The sequence below is a fragment of the Crassostrea angulata genome, chromosome 6 (genome assembly GCF_025612915.1).
Source record: "Crassostrea angulata isolate pt1a10 chromosome 6, ASM2561291v2, whole genome shotgun sequence".
Taxonomy (NCBI): Eukaryota; Metazoa; Mollusca; class Bivalvia; order Ostreida; family Ostreidae; genus Magallana; species Magallana angulata.
In genome coordinates, this window is record NC_069116.1 from 32,775,541 (window position 1) to 32,795,383 (window position 19,843).

A 19,843-nucleotide genomic window follows, 5' to 3' on the forward strand; every position below is an offset into this window, starting at 1 on the left:
ACCTTCGTCAATTAGTAAGGTCTAGAAATGATTTTAAAGTCTTTGAAACGTTTTAATAAAGTCATATCAGTAGAGAAATCTAAAGAAAGATGTTTACATTGAATAAACATAAAATTCACGTTCTGTATTCTCAAGTATTTCCAGGACCCTAGGACTAGACGACTTTTGTACCTGGGTAGACATCTGTTTCAAGTAATATGACAATGTTTAGGATTCAACAGCTACAGTCAAGAAGATTGTAATGTATTGCGTTTTGGGTGTAACCGATCTCGAGAATAGATTGTGTACTTTGCCTATGATACTGTGATACAGTAGTGAAGATTTCATTTGAAACCTTTTTTCAGATTTAGAGTAAAGACAAATATTCAGAGAGAAAGGGACTTAATTCATCATATATGGTTATTAATTCTAAATCAATCACCATACCTTTTCTTATATTTTGTAATCTTGTGGTAAGAATTATCACGTCAGTACCTGGACATAAGGTAAAAAAACATTTAAACATGTTAACATTACATATTAATCATAATATGTTTTATGGTGCTACCGTTCTGGCGAGCGCAGCAAGAATTACACATACCTTGCATCATTGTCAACTTATAGTTTTATTTAGGTATCAACGAACGTCAAAATTTTTTTGAGAGTATTGCTCTACAATGAGTATGCCAAAGGTACTAATTTCAATGGTCATGATACATACAGCGCAACCCCCTACCCAGAGAGAGAGAGAGAGAGAGAGAGAGAGAGAGCCCGTTACCTGTTTGTAGGTGTGTAATTTCCCACTTTTAAATTTAATGGTCTGACTATATGCAATATCTACATAATTTTTTTTACCTGTTTATTGTTTCATTTTATTCCTTTTTATTTCGTTCAAAATGTCCTATTGTTAATTTCCTCCCTACTCACATACTTATACCTGCCTACTGTACATGCATGCACAATTAGCTTAAAAATGGATCGATATGACAGTAAAGTATGGCTCTTGCTAGTATATATATATAAAATCTCTATATTAAAAAAGATTAAAAACAAATCATATGTCAAGGAGGCAGGTATCACAGACTATACTGAAATAGCCAGTACACTCATTACAGATGTTTGATCCACCTCTAAATTTATCGTGGGAAATATGGCGCGAGTGCACTGTGACGTCATCCATGACTTTGTTCGTCTTTGTTTACGTTTCTCGACTCATTATGAAGGTATGGAACCATGTAACAAATCTTTTGAGTCTCGCCAAAGCATATGCGGTACTCAAAACGTGTCTTCAAACTTTAAGTCACCGTAAATTACGAGTTAAAAGTCGGCCATTTTTGGCATAGCACCACGGGTGAAAACATTAGAGAGCATTATGGGACGTAGACAAAAAAATTTGTTTGATGAACTGTAGGTTTAGCTCGTTCTTTTTCCCGCGCACACTGGTTCTTAGAGCTCGCTTCGCTAGCCGGCGCTGCGCGCCGGCGAGCTGCGCTCGCTATTAATTCCATTGCATAAACAAATTCAAAATCATTTTTGAAAATACAAGTTATGTGCTTTAGTTGTGTGTGAAAGGTCAGCTTGAAATCCAGCATAAGAAGACAATTCTAGGGTATTATGGCACTATAATCTGTCCCAAGATATTAATGCAGCACATTTGGACAATTTTTATTAAAAATACACACCTGTGAAAGAAGTGCAATTGAAATAAATGAAAGGGAAAATATCCAAAATAACTTCATTGACACATTATCATTTTTCACTTGGAAATATTTACAGGAACAAAAACAGATTTATTTCGGAGATTTTTAATGGAAATGTTGACATCTTTTCTCAATTCGAAAGTCACCCACAATACCTCTCACAATTTTTCAACACTATTATCCAGGTTTGTATCTAGAGGGGGCGTTTCAAAGGAGAAATCTTTGAAATTTTTCATACTTTTGCAATGAATATTGTTTAAATCCTGAGGTATTTATAGGTATTGAGTAATTAAGCAAATATGAATCGAGGATATCTTGGGACAGAATATAACTATCGAGTCATAAGAGGTGAAATTCTTACTGTATCTTGGAAGTAGATGACATTTGCTCTCTGCAGGTGCCTGGTTATAACATTATTATTTATTTCTGTAGTAGGCAGAATGTCCTCTCCAGAAGTAGAAAAATTTGAGATAACAGAGGATGACCTTGCTAATGAGTTTTACCCAAGAGGAGGGAGGCGGCAAACAAAAAATCAGGCCATCTATGGTAAGTCTATGTAATTTCTTGATTTGACTGAAAAAAAAAACCCCAATTCATATCATGAATCAACCAGGTATAGGAAAAATACATGTAAAGTTACATATCTAGGATTGTGTGGTTGTATGGTGAAAATCAGAATCATTTAGGTTTGTTTTCCACTTATGTGATATTTCTTTATCATTAATATATGTTTTAACTGATTGTTAACATTACTATAAATTGACATTCTCTTGCAAACTACCGGTATTTGGGTTATTGCTGAAACGAATGTTCGAATATTCACGAATGAATAGTAAATTTCTAATATTCGAATGTATATTTAGCATTCGATCACATGTTAAACACCCATATCAAGCACTGTAAACTATGCAGCATCGTGTTATTTCATTTTACTCGGAACGAAAGTAAATATAAAGCCATCTATGACTACCATGCTTGGTAGAGTCTATTACTTAACCCAGTAATAGACTCTTCCGCCATGCTTGTTTACCTTGAAAGTAAAAGCAGGGTTTACATCGAACGGAGACAAACATTCTGGATTTTTCAATTCATGTCATGTCAGACGCTGAGGAAAAAAATTGCTTAACTGTTTGAACGAGTGTGAGCTACGGAGAGTTAATATCGAAAGGTACATCGAAAGTTTTTTCTAAAGATACCTCGATATAATTTTTTAAATTTTTAATTGTTAAATTTTTTAAATAAACAGAACATTTCCGGAGTTATGAGCGTTATCAGTTTTCTGTTTAATACTATATCAAACATGGCGGAAATATTTGGACTGACTTACGAAGTTGCGTTTCTGTCTCATCCAGGAGTCAGGACTGCAGTATATTATTAAAGAAGTAATAAATCTTTTGATTGTAGTTGATGGAAATTTTTAAAAAATCAGTATATTATTATTTGTTTAAAAATTAAATGCGCACCCAATTCAATGGATACTCATGCATTAAGTGTCGACTTCGAACTGACATGTTTAAGCAGTCTACACATACACCCACTTTGTAATACAAACTATCATATATGCTTAATACATTGTCTATGACGTCTACGAATATTCGAATACGAATCGAATAGTACTCACGAATATTCGAATACTGATTTATGGTATTCGTTTCAGCACTAATTTGGGTAGATGAGTTGGATGCACAGACGTTTGAGTTATAAAAGTATAGTTTTTAGGGTATATAAAACTCATGTAGGCATGGTGTATTATTCTTCAATCATCAATGTAATTCTCAAGGAATGTGGGCAAACAGTGATGATGAAGACACCCCAGGATTTGGAAGGGGTAGAAGAAAGAAAAAGGACTACACTGCACCCATAGGATTTGTCAGTGGAGGAATCAAACAGGGCTCAAAGATCAAGAAAGAAGGGGATGACGATGACTCCTCTGTAAGCATGAATATACTGTTAGGAAATTACATGTGTATTGACATGTACACGTAAGCCTAGAGTTTATAATTGCTTCTCTCCTTCTTGGGGTTGGATTGAAATGGATAAAAGACACTTTCCCTAGAAAAATATAAAGTTAATGTTGTTTTTTTGAGAAATTTTTTGTCATGCACATCTGTGCACCAGTTCAAACATGCTAACCATTTATGAGACATCTCTTTCAAAATGTACTGTATGTTAGAAAATGCACAATTTCTAAAGAGGCAGGCCTACACAAAACTCTCAGCCACTGCTGATATCAATTCCCTTATTGTCATAACTGATTTTCAAAAGAAAGTGGGAGAGCCCGTTTTCATCATACTAATAAGTATATGATACTGAGTTGAGACCACTTCAATATAACTGAACTGTTTACTGCACTGTGTGTACATTATTGAATTCTAAACATGAAGTTATGAGACATTATCCTTGATATTTCTTAAACATCAGTAATCTACTTTGGGATTCATATTTTCATTATCATGGTAGGATTCAGACAAGGATGATATCGTGGTACAGATGCCTAAACCGTCTGCCGCAAAACCACCAACAAGTAGACCACAAGGGAGACAAGGGAAGCAGTTTGCTGGGTTCGGAAAAACTGATGTGTAAGTACATATGTATCAGATTAGTTTCATATCAATCATTCACATTTTCACTTTGTTCAATTTCATTTTTAGCTCACCGAGACGAAGTCGGGGAGCTTATGCTATACCCTCGGCGTCGGCGTCGGCGTCCGGACCTGGTTAAAGTTTTTGTTGCATGTCCTGTATCTAAGCTATTACTTGTCCTATCTTCACCAAACTTGCATGGATGATGCATCTGGACCTACTTATGGACTTGAAAGACTAGGATGCTGAATCTGAGTCCTAAATTTCAGATGCTGGAGGAGGTTAAGGTTGTTGGACCAGGTTAAAGTTTTTGTTGCAGGTGCCCTTTGATAGCAATATCTAAGTTACTGCAGGTCCGTACTTCACCAAACTTGCATGGATGGTGTGTCTTATGATACTGATGCACCAGACAGGCTTGAGTGCTGAATCTGAGCTATAGGTTTCGGATGCTGGAGGAGGTTAAGGTTTTTGGAGCAGGTTAAAGTTTTTGTTGCAGGTACACTTTGATAGCAATATCTAAGTTACTGCTGGTCCGTACTTCACCAAACTTGCATGGATGGTGTGTCTTATGATACTGATGCACCAGGCAGGCTTGGGTGCTGAATCTGAGCTATAGGTTACAGATGCTGAAGGAGGTTAAGGTTTTTAGAGCTGGTTAAAGTTTTTGTTGCAGGTGCCCTCTGATGATGATATCTTAGTTACTACTGGTCCTAACTTCACCAGACTGCTATGGATGGTGCGTCTTATGATACTGATGCACCAGACAGGCTTGAATGCTGAATCTGAGCCATAGGTTTCGGATGCTGGAGGAGGTTAAGGTTTTTAGAGCTGGTTAAAGTTTTTGAAACAGGTGCCCTCTGATGATTATATCTTAGTTATTGCTTGTCCTAACTTCACCAGACTTCAATGGATGGTGCGTCTTATGATACTGATGCACCTGAAAGGCTTGAATGCTGAGTCTGAGCCATAGGTTTCAGATGCTGGATATGGTTAAGTGTTTTGGAACAGGTCACATGTTTAATAGATGATAGTACTATTTCAACTTGCATAGTTGACTAAACTGTAATATGAATGAATCACAGAGGAAGCTTCAGATGCAGAGCTTGATCTCTATTATCAAGGATGCTAAAAAATATATCTTAGTTATTACAGGTCCTAACTTCACCAAACTTGAATGGATGGTGTGTCTTATGATACAGATGCACCTGACAGGCATGGATGTTGAATCTAAGCCGTAGGTTGCGGATGCTGGAGCAGGTTAAGTTTTAATTGCTAGTGCCCTCTGATGATGATATCTTAGTTATTACTGGTCTGAACTTCACCAAACTTGCATGGAGATGCGTCTTTTGTATACTGATGCACCTGACAGGCTTGAATGCTGAATCTGAGTTAAAGGTTTCGGATGCTGGATGAGGTTTAGATTTTTTTGAACAGGTCACATGTTTTATAGATGATAGCTTGCATAGTTGATTTAACTATATTATAAATGAAACGCAGAGGTTGCTTCAGATGCAGAGCCTGATCTCCATTATCAAGGATGCTAAAGAAATCTCCTACCTCACTTAAACCTGCTTGATAGAAAGATGAGGTTGTTGTTAAATGATATAACATGATTCCTATGATAAAGTATTGTATGATATGAAACACTTTTGTTTAATATGATACAATATAATATCATATGTTATATTGTAAAAACTTATATAATGCGATATGATATTGTATCAATTTTTTTGATATTTTATGATATGATATTGTATCATGATACTGTTTTGTATAGTATTGTATATTATGATACAATATTATATTGTATCATACGATATTGTATAATATGATATTGGATTCTGTAATTTACAATTATATCACACGAAACTGTATTATATCATATTGTAATATTATATATTATCGTATCATACGATATTGTATAATATGATATTGGTTTATATGATATATTATTGTATCATATGATACAATATGTATGTATGATATTGTATTATATAATATTGTATTATATAATATTTTACTTTATCACATAATATTGTATCATTTGATATGATACAATGTTATATCATATTATATTGTATCATATAATACAATATCATATTATGTATCAAATATTATACATATTATATAAATATCATACAATACAATATATCATACTATATTATACAATATAATATCATATGTTTCAATGTTATGATGTATTATGTAATATGATATTGTATCATATAATACAATATTGTATTATATATAATAATGTTGTATTATGTGATCAAATACAATAAGGTTTAACACAATACAATGTCATTTCATATTTACAATATCATCTTTGTTTATTGCAGTATTTTATTGTATTATATGATATATATTGTTAGTATGATAGGATGCAATATTTAATTTTATATTATTATATTGATTAATATATGAACATATGATTATCATACAATTTTTTAACAGATGATATATGATTTTGTGTCAAAACAGAATCCATGAATATCCAAGATCATAAAGTATGATTTTCATACAATATGATAAAGGTGGTCTCATAGGGGTGATCCCTCGTCTCGGTGAGCTTTGTAATCTGTGATTACCTATGTTACTTATTGCAATCAGAGTTGGGGTCAATTACTTTGAAAAGTAATTAATTACTTTCAAATACATTGACAATTTTATCAATTACTTGCAATTACAATTACATTGATTTTTTAAAATGTAATTAATTACTCTCAATTACTTTGATAAATGTAATTAATTACATTTCAAATACTTTAGTTTTATTTTTTTAAATCTTGAGAACATATACATATATTAACAGCATTAAGATATACAGAGCTTTATGTACGGTTATGTTTTTAAAGGTTGTATAGTTCAGTTCAGATCAGATTTCTTGAAAATTTCTAGAAAAATTTTCTTTAACCATAAATTCATTAAGTACCATTGAGTTCATTTTTGGTTCTGAATAAAAAATTTTCTCTATAGTGAATTAATTTTTATTCACATATTAAAACTATGTTTATTCAGAAAGTACAACTTACGGCAGTACAGCATATCAGTATATATAAATGATAATTGTTATAATTCACAAGAATGAGATATTTTGACTCATTTAAGTCTAAAATCAATGGGGGGTGTTGGGTGTTAACAGAGTTCACACCTCCACAAAATAAGATCTTTACCTATTGCCCTGGGCAGTGTTGACTGTATAAACATATGAAACATTATGGGACATTAAATTATTGTGTAAACAAAAGTCAATGACAAACATGTAAAAAATCTATTTATCATTATAAGACACCTTTTTTATATTTAAAACTTGGAAAAAAAAGTAATTGAGATGTAATTGAAAAGTAATTGAAAATACACAATATTCTTGGAATGTATTTAAATACATTCAATTACTTGTAATTGAAGACAGACTCAATTACAAATTACTTTCAATTACTTTGAAAAATGTAATTAATTACACTCAATTACAAATACTTTTTTCAATTACCCCATCCCTGATTGCAATCAAAATGTCTTGAACATGAAATTAACTATTACATTTGGTCACCATAGAAACGTCTTTTTGCTCTTGTACTTTTTATCAGTAATGTTGACAAACAAAGTAATTTTTTGACAAATGACTCTTGTTTCGTTTTGTTTTCTTTTCAGTGGATTTGGAGAGTGGGAAAGACACACCAGAGGTGTTGGCAAAAAGTTACTGGAAAAGGTAATACTCTATAGTATTTCAGGTTATTTGTGATATATTGATACTGTGTGCAAAGGAAAACCAAATATGATTGACATGAGAAAAGAATTGTTGTTTTAAATTAAAGTTCAACTTTTTTTCCATACATGTATTTTCATTTGATACATTGTATGGGTAACAAAAATCTTATAGTATCATCTTATGCTTTAATGATTACATTACATGTAAATGCCTTTTTTAGATGGGTTTCAAACCTGGAGAAGGATTGGGAAAACATGGCCAGGGTATAACCACACCTGTGGAGGCAGTCAAGCGGAAGGGTAAAGCAGCTGTAGGGGCTTATGGGACCGAGAGGTCAGAGAGGTCACTGGCTGATTTCCCGGTCCACGATTCGGATGAGGAGGACGACAAGAAGTTCAAGGAGGAGCTCTCTCAGTGGAAAAAGAAACCAGAAGTGAGTATCACCAAGAGTATTGTTTACAGTTAAACAAAGCTACAGCAAACAAGCTTACAACAAAATTTTTGCATACAGCAAACTTATTATCACATGTTATATCGCATTTATTGAATTACGGTTTTAACAAATCAGATTTGCTCATCTCTGGTGCTTTGCTACAACTGTTTTACTGGAAATTTTTAAGAATCATTGTATTAAATGTACCATATTGATCTGTATTTGTTAATAATATACATTGGTACATGCTAAGTGTAAATGGTTTATTCAGGTTTAAGGTTATATTTACACAAACCTGGCATTTTGTCTGTCTAGATATACATGTATTTAAAGCTGAACACCGCTCATAAATAGGCACTGTCTGCCATATTTCTCTTTTATCACCGCTATCCCTACAACCCCTGTATATGCCGCAGACCTCTTAACAGTATAAAGTATTTTGCTGAAGAGGTTTCACCTGTGTGGACGTACATCTTGCCTCGCCGTGTTACACTGTTGCAATGAAATTATTACACTTTTTACTGACTTTTTTCAAGCCAGAAGAATACTAACATCAAATAAACAAGTCAATGCATTATTTACTAACAGAATATGCACATAGAATAAGAAATAAATGCATAAGATCCAAAGACCACGAAAGGAATACTGCACGGCAGCCATGAGTTACAGGTGTGCAATCTGGTGTAATGAAATTGAAGTGGCTTTTTAAGAGTGGTGTTTAATAGCTTTAATGATATTTTGTTGGTGTAAATATGAATTGAAGTAATATTTTTACAGGTAGGCAAGAAGAAGCCAAAATATGTCTATAAAACAGCACAGGAAATTATTGAATCAGGAGTGGGGAAAAAGAAGGCTGCACCCTCCAAAGCTTCAAAAGTCAAGGTCATTGATATGACAGGAAAAGAAAAGAGAGTCTTTTCAGGTACATGATTATTAACCGATGATTTTCAAATCATTTACATTTACACATGTAGTCAGAGTTAATAAAAAATAAACCATACAGACAAACCTAATTTTCTTGAATATGACATGACTTAAAAAAAAATTTTTTTTGAGATATCACAGATAAAATATATACTTGTATGTAAAAAACAATGGTTGGGACCTCAAGCTTACATTGTCATGCCTATGATATTTGAGATATCTAGTTTCAAGATAGCCAAGTTTAATAAAAATTGTTCATTTGGTATATTACACAATTTTGATGGTAAAATTCCTTTCCATGCAGGATACCATGCCATAGCCACAAGACACAACAGACCTGACGAAGAGGAAGACATTATGGAACCTGAGCCGGGTCAGAAGAAAGCTTTTGAGATGCCGGAGTTGATGCACAACCTGAACATTTTGGTGGACATGGCAGAGGAGGATATCATCACCAATGACAGGAAGTAGGTCTTCCTTCAGGTCTTACAAACAATTCAGACCACTAGTTCAGTTTATAGCCAAATAATTTAAGTTTTGTTGTAACGCCTCATTTAATTGGTTATACAAATTCATATATATATCGTATAACATAACTTGTCTAGGTCACAATAAGACACGTGTGTAAAATGTATTAATCCGCTTGAATAATTTAATAAATAATAGGCCTTATTTTCTGATTTTAGTTGGAGAAAATTAAATTATAAGGAATGAATTTAATTTTAAACTATGTTATACGAGTATATTAACATAACTTGGGACAGTTTACGCTTTTTTATAAACCACTTCGTGGTTTATAAAGCATAATAAATGCTACTCAATTCTTAGAGCCAGAGTAAAATTGAATTGCAAGTACTGAATACAGGGTTATTTTCGTCCCATGTTATTTTCAACCATCTGCACCTTCAAACGGTTTCACCCCGTCATGAATTCACCCAAATGAAGTTTTGTTTAAAGAGAAATAATATAAGACAGTGAAATTTTCCCATTCCTAAATTTGCCTACTCACAACGAGAACGAGGACTAAAGGGGCGAAAATAAAACGGGATGAATATTTCCCTGTATACAGATATTCTTGTTGCTCCTTTTTAGCAAGAATCATAATTATGAATCTTTGCATTAAAAGCTATGATGCTGTTTGCTTCCAATGAACTGTGTAATGGTAATATTTTTGTTCAGGTTACGATATGAGAAAGATCACATCATCAACATGAAGCATGAGAAAGAGCGACTGGATACCATATGCGATCAAGAGGAGGCTCAGATACAGAAACTGAAGAAAGTTCTGGACATCGTGAGGATGTAAGTACATGTTAAAGTCATGTTCTGTAAACATTATACCTGTATGAAAGGTATGCACATATACAGTAAATCAGTAAAAGTTTACAATGTAGTTACATATGAATTACTTACAATATAAAAGGCTCTTTTGGTACCTTATGAACTATCTATCTTTACATGTAATGACCAGGGTGTATTAATGATAGAATAACTTATTAAATGCCCTTTTGTATTGCTTAAGAATTACATGTAGTTACTCTTACATGTAATATAGAATTGACCTTAAAAGGCCCTTTGTATTGCGGAGAAACTATCTTTCTTAGTTCTCATCTTGCTTTTTGTGAATAATGATGATGATAGTTGTCTTGTATGTGGTCTGTTTTCTAAATCTGTAGGTGTGAGGAAAGAACACAGCCCGGGTGTGACAATCCCATGGAACTAGACGAGTGTGCAGCTATATTCAGGTCCCTGCAGAATGATTTCTACGAGGAGTATGTCATGTACGACCTCTCCTCTTTAGCCGTTGCATTGGTGTTCCCATTGGTATGTATCTGTACATTAGATCAGTATAAGTTTACAATGTGCATGTACCGGTACCGTTAATCAAATTTAAATTGGCAATATGTAATGCGAATTACCTAATATTTGTTAGTTTGAATAATAATGATATGTTTAAAAACACTCCCTCACAAATCATTGATTTAGTGCATAATGTTTGCTCTCTTTTTTTTTTTAATTCTTAGTGAATCACAAAATCAAAATCATATTAACCAACAAATTTCATCTCTCTTTATAGATGAGAAAGTATTTCTCATCTTGGGACCCTTTGAAGGACCCCATCTATGGACTACACACCATTCAACAGTGGAAGTCCTTACTGGAGGACTATAACAATCAGTTTGCTGGAAACTCCACCGACATGGATGTGTTTCAGAGGCTCCTGTGGGATGTCTGGCTGCCCTACCTCAGGACCACCATTCTGTAATTATTGCTTTAATATATCTTACTTGTACATGTATTTTGTTGTACCAGGTACATGAACTTTACCTTAAATAGTGAAGTTCCTAAGAAACTAACAGCTGATCTTTACTTTACTTGCAAATAATGAAGCTGCAGTGTTTATTTTATAATTTGACTTACTTTTGTATTTGTATATGGGTGTTTTTACTTTATGATATAAACTTAAGTCATTTTGTTATTTTTCTGTAGGAAATGGAATGTGCGGGCTTGTCATCCTCTCATAGAAGTGTTAGAAACATGGCTTCCAGTCCTGCCTTCATGGATCATGGAGAACATCTTGGATCAGCTGGTGTTGCCACGTTTACTACAGGAAGTGGAGAATTGGAATCCACTTACTGACACCATGCCAATCCATTCCTGGCTGCATCCATGGCTGCCTCTGATGAAAGACAAACTGGAGCCTCTTTATGCCCCCATACGTCACAAGATAGCCAATGCTCTCACAAACTGGCATCCCTCTGATGCCTCTGCCAAAGTCATCCTACAGCCGTGGGTGAAGGTGTTCAAACCAGGTCATTTGGAGGCTTTTCTGGTGAAAAACATCCTCCCTAAGCTAGCAATGTGTATGCAGGAGTTTGTCATCAATCCACATCAACAGATATTAGGTACATAACAATCTCTATATATTTAATACAATCATGTACATACTAGTATTATCAACAAAAAATAAGACGACCCATTGTAATCCAATCTACATGTACATATAGATGATGAACATACTATTATTGACTTTACGTTGATAATTCTAATTAAGTAAGTAAACATGAGACATGAATGATTATTGTTTATTAGCTATGTATGTGCTTTAGACTTTTTAGATTATCCAAGCACCTACTTTTTGTGTTTCCAAACAATTTCGAAAGTGTATATATATTAAGTTACCTGTTTTATTCTACAATAGTTATTATATTTTAACAGATCCTTGGCACTGGGTAATGGCGTGGTCAGATATCATTCCCATCAAGTACATGGTGGACATGCTGGAGAAGACATTCTTTCCAAAATGGCGGACTGTGTTGTGTACTTGGCTTAGTAACATGCCTAATTACGACGAGATCACCAAGTGGTACCTAGGGTGGAAGTCAATCTTCTCGGAAGAATATCTTTCCCAGCCATCCATCAGAGGTACGATATTCAACCTGGTTTCTTGTAAAATGATATAGATTGATACGTTTTGTCAGATATTACATGTACCTGTATTTTAAAAATTATGGCATACCTATAATTGATACATGTACAGCTCCCAGATTCACACGAAAATGGCTTTTTGTAATCGAAGTAATATAAGGGACTGGTGTACCGTACATGTATCATCTTTTAATTGTTGTTCAATACGTCCCATAGAAAATTTCGTCTTTTACTCATAAGTAAAAGAGGAAATCAGCTTAGAGTATCTGACTAAGTTAGGAAATGAAGTTAGAATCAAAGGGAGGGATTTTCCTATCTTTTGAGTTGTGCATACACTGTGATTACAAACACAGTTCTGTTTTTACATGTATCAATGGTATCTGATAGCCGCTTTTCTATTGCAGACAATTTCAACAAAGCCCTGGAGATAATGAACCGTGCAGTGTCCAGTCATATACAGCCAGGTGTGAAGGAGAACATGGCGTACTTCTCACAGATGGAGCGGAGACAGATGGTGGACTCATCAGGTCTCCCCTCCACACGATCCCCACCCAGACAGACTACTGGACCAGAGCCAACAGTATGTACCCGATACCCACTTCGTACCACTTTCTTAACCAACAATTGCTATCAAGACTGATTATTCACATACCCAAATAATGTATAATTGAAGAAGATTTCTCCAACTTGTGTCACCATGAAACTGAAGATTTTGGATAGTTCACCAAAAAATCAGGCTTCATTAAAGCAATATGAGCTGTATTTTTTAGAATTTTATTTTGCTGCAAAAACCTGCTAGTATGATAAGTCTGCATGTAACTTAAACTCTTATGATAAATAAAATTTGAAAGAATCACTAATTTCGTCAGAAGGAATACATATAGCGGATCAATTTTTGTACAGGACGACAATAATTAAATTTTGCTTCCATTGAGGCTTCTTTGCGGCTTTTCAAATAAATATATCGCCAACAGAACTTTAAAAACCATGATATTTTTGTCAATTTAGAAGAAAATAACATTTTGGTAAGAAAAAATTTCAGCATGAAAATTGCAGCTCATATTGCTTTAAGATAAAAGATACTACTGCTTGTCTACAGTTTACATATATTTACTGGTACATGTACATGTATATTTGTGCTCTGCCAAATTTCTGCAATGTCCTCTTATTTTGATTTATCTCATTAATTTCAGTACACAAGAAGTGTTACAGCTGGCACCAATTATCAACCAACATTCAAAGATATTATTGAAAAAGCGGTGAGTTGGAGTCGCATGTCTTTAATGTGTACAGATAATCAGCATACATGTACAAAGTACAATGTCTCATTTTATTGTTACTATATATACATGTGTATCAAAGATTTCTTTCAATGTAAAAATTATTTTTGCATCGAGTTGTTGGTTATATTAAGCAGACATTCCTTATTCTTTCAGGCTGAGGAAAATGGTCTCCTATTTATGCCTATTGCTGGGAAAACCCAAGAAGCTAAACAAGTGTATCGCTATGGAAAAGTTCAGATTTATTTGGACAGAAATGTGATTTTTGTGTTTGAGAATCAGATCTGGATTCCAGTTTCATTACAAAATCTCATCATGAAGGCTAAGCCTTAACTCTTTCTTCTTAACACATTAGCCATCTTTCATCAAATCATGTACATAAAATATTAAACATATAATAAATTAGTGTCATTTAAAATTTCAATGTCAGTGTTATGAATTACGGTAATATTCAAACAACCTGATAGAAAATAATTTGATAAGGGATTTGCAAAAGACCACAAAAAACAAGTCTGACTTGTGGAAGTCTGACTGTGAAAAAGATTACACAAAGATTAATTGATTAAAACGGGTTGACTCTCTTGACAAAAAGGAGATATCTTATAGCTTTCACAATTATTGACATGGGAATAAATTTAGTGTACATGTATATTGCCTGTACGACCTATGTTGAGTTTAATGCATGCAAATTCAAACTTTGTTATCTTGAACTAAATGGGACTGTTTAAAAACTTCAATATATCAGAGTATTCGAGATATCGAGTGTCAAATACTTAAAAAAATTAAATGGTTGGGACTTGGAAATCACTTTGACATATCCACTGTATTCAAGATATTGGTGTTCAAAATATCGAAGTTCAACTGTATCATCATTTTATCTAACAGTGTTTGAAAGTATATGCAGATTAAAAAAAAAACCTTATTAAAATTATTTAAAAAAAAACATGAAACAATGTTAAGTAACTTCCTTTAGTTCTATGTTGTTAATGTTAGACTTTTGTGAACATGAACAAGAAGCACATGATTTTGAACAGGAACCACTCTCCTGAGTCTCTGTTTTTATTGGAACAGTCTTTCTAGGTCGATGTTTTTTGGGAGGCTGGTGTTTGACATTATTCACAGTCCATGGACCTAAACTGTCATTGGCGTAAAAGTCCATTGGGTAAACATCTTGCCACTGGGCAATATTCAGTGCAACAGACATCTGTAATGAAAAATTAATTTGAGGAATTTTTCACCTTTATATATTCATCTACAGTATACTATGTACCAGTATGTATGTTTAAACTCTAATTACTCTCTAGATAAAACCACCAAATACCTGGAACAAAATACTGCATTCTCTTACCTCATAGGGAGATAACAATGGCTTTTCAAATGCCATACCCCAGTCAATTGACAATCTTGGACAAGCTATTTGTACCCATCTGCAAGTTTAAAAAATAGACAATGTTAAATATTTACTCTTAGAAAGGCAATTTGACGTAGGCCTGTTTATTTCATTGTAGGCCATCAACCATGGCTCTTTGATATCAACAGGATTTGTCTGGCTTTTGAGTGAAGACTACGCAATCAGTGTATATTTCGCTTGAAACCAGCATCACTTTAACTTGTTTTGACGCAAGAAATAGATTGTTACATCCTACTGAAAATCCAAGGTCTTGTTAAAATGGTTCTAAAATACATGTAACACACAAATAAATTCTCATGCTTTATATCTGATTTATTCAGATAATTAAATGATACCAACAACATGGGTACCTGAAAACAATTTGATGGTTACAAAATGAGTGAAAATGTACATGAATTTTTCTTACGCATCAATATCTGGGTACAGCTTGAGCTTGTCTGGAAAAATTTCTGACAATAAAACCAGGGTACTGCTTTTACCACACTCCTTTATTTTCTCTAACAATTCCTGCAAAAAAATTGATAATAACATACAAATTCATGAGCATAGCAATATTTGCTTTTTTTTTTTAATTAAAAAAAAATTGGTAGCCATTAGATTAGTACCTGCAGAACCTTCGTTGACCCTTGCCTTCCCAGGGTTCCTAGCACCACTCCATATTTTTTGCCTTGGGACGCCTTTTCAATAGCATTTCTTCGTATTGAATGCATCTTTTCAGTGTCATAATACTCTTTGGAAAAGACTTTGCTGTATGGATCATATCTTTGAATACAACAATCCAGTAAAGAATTTCAAACACAAAAAATATATTTAATGGTCAGAAAGATTTCTTTACTACCAATTACTAGGGATTTTCTTAATAATAAAAAATCAGTCTTTGGTTCATTATTTCACAAAATTTGTAAACGTATTTCGTACATGAACATGTATTTACATGTATCAATGTAAGAGTTTTAAGAGATAATTGGATATTGGTCTTAATTACCTATAGGCCTGTACACTAGGATTACTGATCATGATTGACTCGAGGTGAAATCTTCCATCCCCAAGATATCTACATGTAATATAAAAAACAGTGTGATATACACAGTCATACATTATAATTTATATCCAAAGCTAGGAATAATTATTTGCATTAAAAGTTTAAAAGCATTGAACAATTCTAAATTGTTATTTCGTTTTAGTCAAACTACAGGATATTTCCAACAAACTGACATTACATGCAGTGGCAGGCGGTTGATATCAAGCCTAATGTATTACGGGACTTACATGATGGCATCGGTGCCAGGTTTGAGTCTTGGTGAGGTACATCCAAGTATTTCTCCTGGAGACAAAGGTTTGGACTGGGGGATGATCACTTCATACTTGTCTTTCAGTTCTTGACTGGCAGCCTTTGTAAAGTATATACGGTACATGTATAATACATATAAAACATTATAATTATACAAACCATTTATAGATACAAAAGTTATTGAACACATTAAGAAAAATATACATGTATGGACAAATGCATATAGTGGCATTTAAATGAAAACAATCTTACAATAACTATCAACAAGAAATTCATTTAACATTTAAATGATCCATATACATGTAATGTGACATGTGGTAAAGTGGGAGCATTTTTATTTTACAAGTTCATCAATCATGGGACATGTTATATGGTCATGTAAATGTCCTTTTTTATAATCGATTGAAGATTTAAAATCCTGAACAAGACGTACCCTAAAATAGCAGAAAAATTGAATGACCCAAAATTCAACTGATTTCAAAGTACCATGTCCATTAATTATCAAAGTATCATACTTTGAGTATAATCTATTTGGTTATCCTTGGTGACTTACCTGAAGGGCAGCTACGAACTGTATGGTACACACTAATGCCAGGCAAGAACCCTCGGGAAAGTTGTGCCGGATAGTGTCCAGAAAATGCATTGTGTCAATTTTAATGTCCACAAATACATACAACATTTGAATACCTCCTGTCTGGTCAATAGGCACTGTTAAATACCAAAAGATATGATTATACATGTAATAACATTCATTATTAAAATGGTTTTTTGCTAACATGACGTATAAGTGATTTACCAATGATGAAAACAGCAAAACTTTATCATTGCCTAATTTGACTGATGAGAAACCCACTGCAAATACAAGTAAATACTTAATTACAACCTGAAACTCTTTCATTAAAATACATGTATTTTGATCAATGAAAAATTACCGGTAAATGTGATGTTCAATATTCTATTGCTAAGCAAAGTTAAATCCTTCCTCAAGCCATCATGAGGGTTAAGGCCAGTGCTTTTTATCAGCTTCTGAAATTTCTCAGGTTGGAACCCAATTGCAGCTGGGTGGACTGAGACAATGCAGTTAAAGTGCATTGTGAAAGGACACAACATTAAGTGACCACAATGAGCCTTGAATCACCAACCTTACACCTGTGATGGTTAGACAGGCCAGTATGCCTGCGTCATAGAGCTTAGTTGGTAGAGCATCTGACTAGAGATTCAGGGGGCCCAGGTTTGAATCCTGGTCAAGTCTATCATCATCTTTCCCATCCCATTTCATTTGTTACAATGAACAGACAGGTTAACTACTGACAGGGAAACGGACCAAGGGCGAATAAGATTTAAAGCTCAGTTGGTGGTGCCAGATACATGTAGCTCATTTGTGAGAGCACCTAACTAGATACTCATGGAGCCCAGGTTGGGATCTTGGCCTGGTCCATTGACATTTCTCTATTCCTAGTACACACACATGACTACTGAGTCATGTGCTCGATTTCTATGGCTTTAGTATATAGTTGTGATCATTTAAGCTACTTACCTAGACAGCTGTGTCCGTAGTGGACCATCAGGTCTGCCCCCAGAGCTCTGGCTGTAAAGTCGTCCACACAGCAAGCTCCATATGTCACATCCCCCATTATTACTGTGTCTGCTGAGGTAAATCTGTCATTACAATGAACTTAGGTATCATTTCTCAGTTGGATGCAGCAGATATTAACTTTTTATTTCAACAAATATTAATCTAGCTCATATGCATCACTGTATTTCATGTCATGATATTAAGATATGAAGTAAAGTAAAACTGTTGTGTAATACATACTCTTCTATTATGTCTGCTATTGTGCAAGCGAATAATAATAGCCCCTCTGGGAACTGTAGAGCCACTGTAATGTTATTATTAAAAAAACATTTAATTGAAAACAAGCTACCAGGTAATTGAAAAATACCAGCAGTACAGACAGACAAAAAGTATACATAGTGTATGTACAAGTTCATCTTTGCTAGCCTAAGGTTCAGAAACCCTTGGCTAGCAAAGAAGGTACAAGTTCAATGTTTTTAATTAAGATTTGAAAGAATGCATTATAATTATCAACAAATCATAATTTAAAACCAATTACCTCTTTTTGCACCGGTTGACTGAATCTTCCATACTGTTTTATAGATTTCAAAATTATAATTTTCAGGTAGCTTTAAAGAAAAATATCAATATGAAATGATAATTTGAAAAAGTTTGACAATGCAAATGAACACACTTTTGATTTCATATGAATAAATATGGAATTGTTAATCCATACTGTAGATCGAATCATTAGAATTTGTGGTACGTGGCTCAATTTTTTTGGTATTCGTGGGTAGTCCTCCCCTACGAATTTACATCCTCAGTGAAAAAGAAATTTAAAAGAGATAGTTTTCTTACTGAAACTGAAAACCAAAGAGATAGTTTTCTTACTGAAACTGAAAACCAACACGACACATCCACAAAATTACATCCCCACTAATAAGCAAAAAAAAACCCAAATCCATGAAAATTGGCCCCCAAGAATTTTAAATGATTCCACGGTAGTCATATTTTTTTTATTTAAGAAACTATCAAATATTTTAAATCTATATTATTTAAATATGGCTTGGGTAGCTCAGTGGTAGAGCTCCTCAACAGAGTTGCAGGGGTTGCAGGTTCGATTCACAGTCCAGCATTAAATTATAAACTTTAAACACCTGTTTCACTGCATGCTGAAGTTTCGGATCATTGAGAATTTCATCTGGGATCTGGTGTGCTGCTCTTCTTACACCTACAATGAAAATTGTCATCCACTATTTTTTTTCAATTCTTGGATTCAATCCAAGTTAACTGACACTACCATGACCACATCCAGAAAATATGCATCATTACATGCACATTACATCACTGATCAGCCAATTTATGATGTGATTCCGTTCACAGCAGACTAACCTGTAAATACTTTTTTGTTTTTACTTGCTACTACAATTTTTGCATCAACTGTAGTTGTTTTTATCTTTTCTTTCTGATCTTTAACGTCTTTTTGCTCTTCTTGTTTTGGCATTTCCATCTCTCGTGCCTATAACCGTTCGGTACACCTCTAATTTATA

At 33.9% G+C, this 19,843-nt stretch overlaps 2 protein-coding genes across 2 annotated transcripts; one reads left to right on the forward strand and one right to left on the reverse strand.

Annotated features, from left to right (window-relative positions):
* The first annotated feature begins 51 nt into the window (after positions 1-51).
* Positions 52-14,438, forward strand: LOC128186649 (tuftelin-interacting protein 11-like). The gene is made up of 16 exons (XM_052856483.1): positions 52-192; positions 2,112-2,225; positions 3,460-3,611; positions 4,140-4,258; positions 7,913-7,970; positions 8,191-8,403; positions 9,181-9,325; positions 9,632-9,794; positions 10,507-10,629; positions 11,004-11,151; positions 11,405-11,589; positions 11,818-12,233; positions 12,547-12,753; positions 13,161-13,336; positions 13,950-14,015; positions 14,193-14,438. Exons 2-16 carry the CDS (start codon positions 2,120-2,122, stop codon positions 14,367-14,369), a joined length of 2,454 nt encoding a protein of 817 aa, XP_052712443.1. The 5' UTR covers positions 52-192; positions 2,112-2,119; the 3' UTR covers positions 14,370-14,438.
* Positions 14,439-14,988: 550 nt separating this feature from the next.
* Positions 14,989-19,834, reverse strand: LOC128188904 (2-(3-amino-3-carboxypropyl)histidine synthase subunit 1-like). The gene is made up of 12 exons (XM_052860225.1): positions 19,686-19,834; positions 19,451-19,524; positions 18,853-18,922; positions 18,555-18,618; positions 18,276-18,397; positions 17,292-17,446; positions 16,717-16,838; positions 16,433-16,501; positions 16,053-16,209; positions 15,854-15,954; positions 15,385-15,463; positions 14,989-15,240 (listed from the first exon to the last, which is right to left on the reverse strand). The coding sequence occupies exons 1-12, from the start codon at positions 19,801-19,803 to the stop codon at positions 14,992-14,994; spliced, it is 1,380 nt and encodes a 459-aa protein (XP_052716185.1). The 5' UTR covers positions 19,804-19,834; the 3' UTR covers positions 14,989-14,991.
* Between the last annotated feature and the right edge of the window lie 9 nt (positions 19,835-19,843).

What these genes read in the sequence shown, in the direction of transcription:
- LOC128186649 (XM_052856483.1), top strand. Translation starts at nt 2,120, where the DNA reads ATGTCCTCTCCAGAAGTAGAAAAATTTGAGATAACAGAGGATGACCTT. An exon ending in AGAAAAGAGAGTCTTTTCAG is followed by an intron (nt 9,326 to 9,631) that starts GTACATGATTAT and finishes CTTTCCATGCAG; the next exon opens with GATACCATGCCATAGCCACA. An exon ending in TCCACATCAACAGATATTAG is followed by an intron (nt 12,234 to 12,546) that starts GTACATAACAAT and finishes ATATTTTAACAG; the next exon opens with ATCCTTGGCACTGGGTAATG.
- LOC128188904 (XM_052860225.1), bottom strand. Translation starts at nt 19,803, where the DNA reads ATGGAAATGCCAAAACAAGAAGAGCAAAAAGACGTTAAAGATCAGAAA. An exon ending in AAACAAAAAAGTATTTACAG is followed by an intron (nt 19,525 to 19,685) that starts GTTAGTCTGCTG and finishes TTTTCATTGTAG; the next exon opens with GTGTAAGAAGAGCAGCACAC. An exon ending in CTACGGACACAGCTGTCTAG is followed by an intron (nt 17,447 to 18,275) that starts GTAAGTAGCTTA and finishes GGTATTTAACAG; the next exon opens with TGCCTATTGACCAGACAGGA.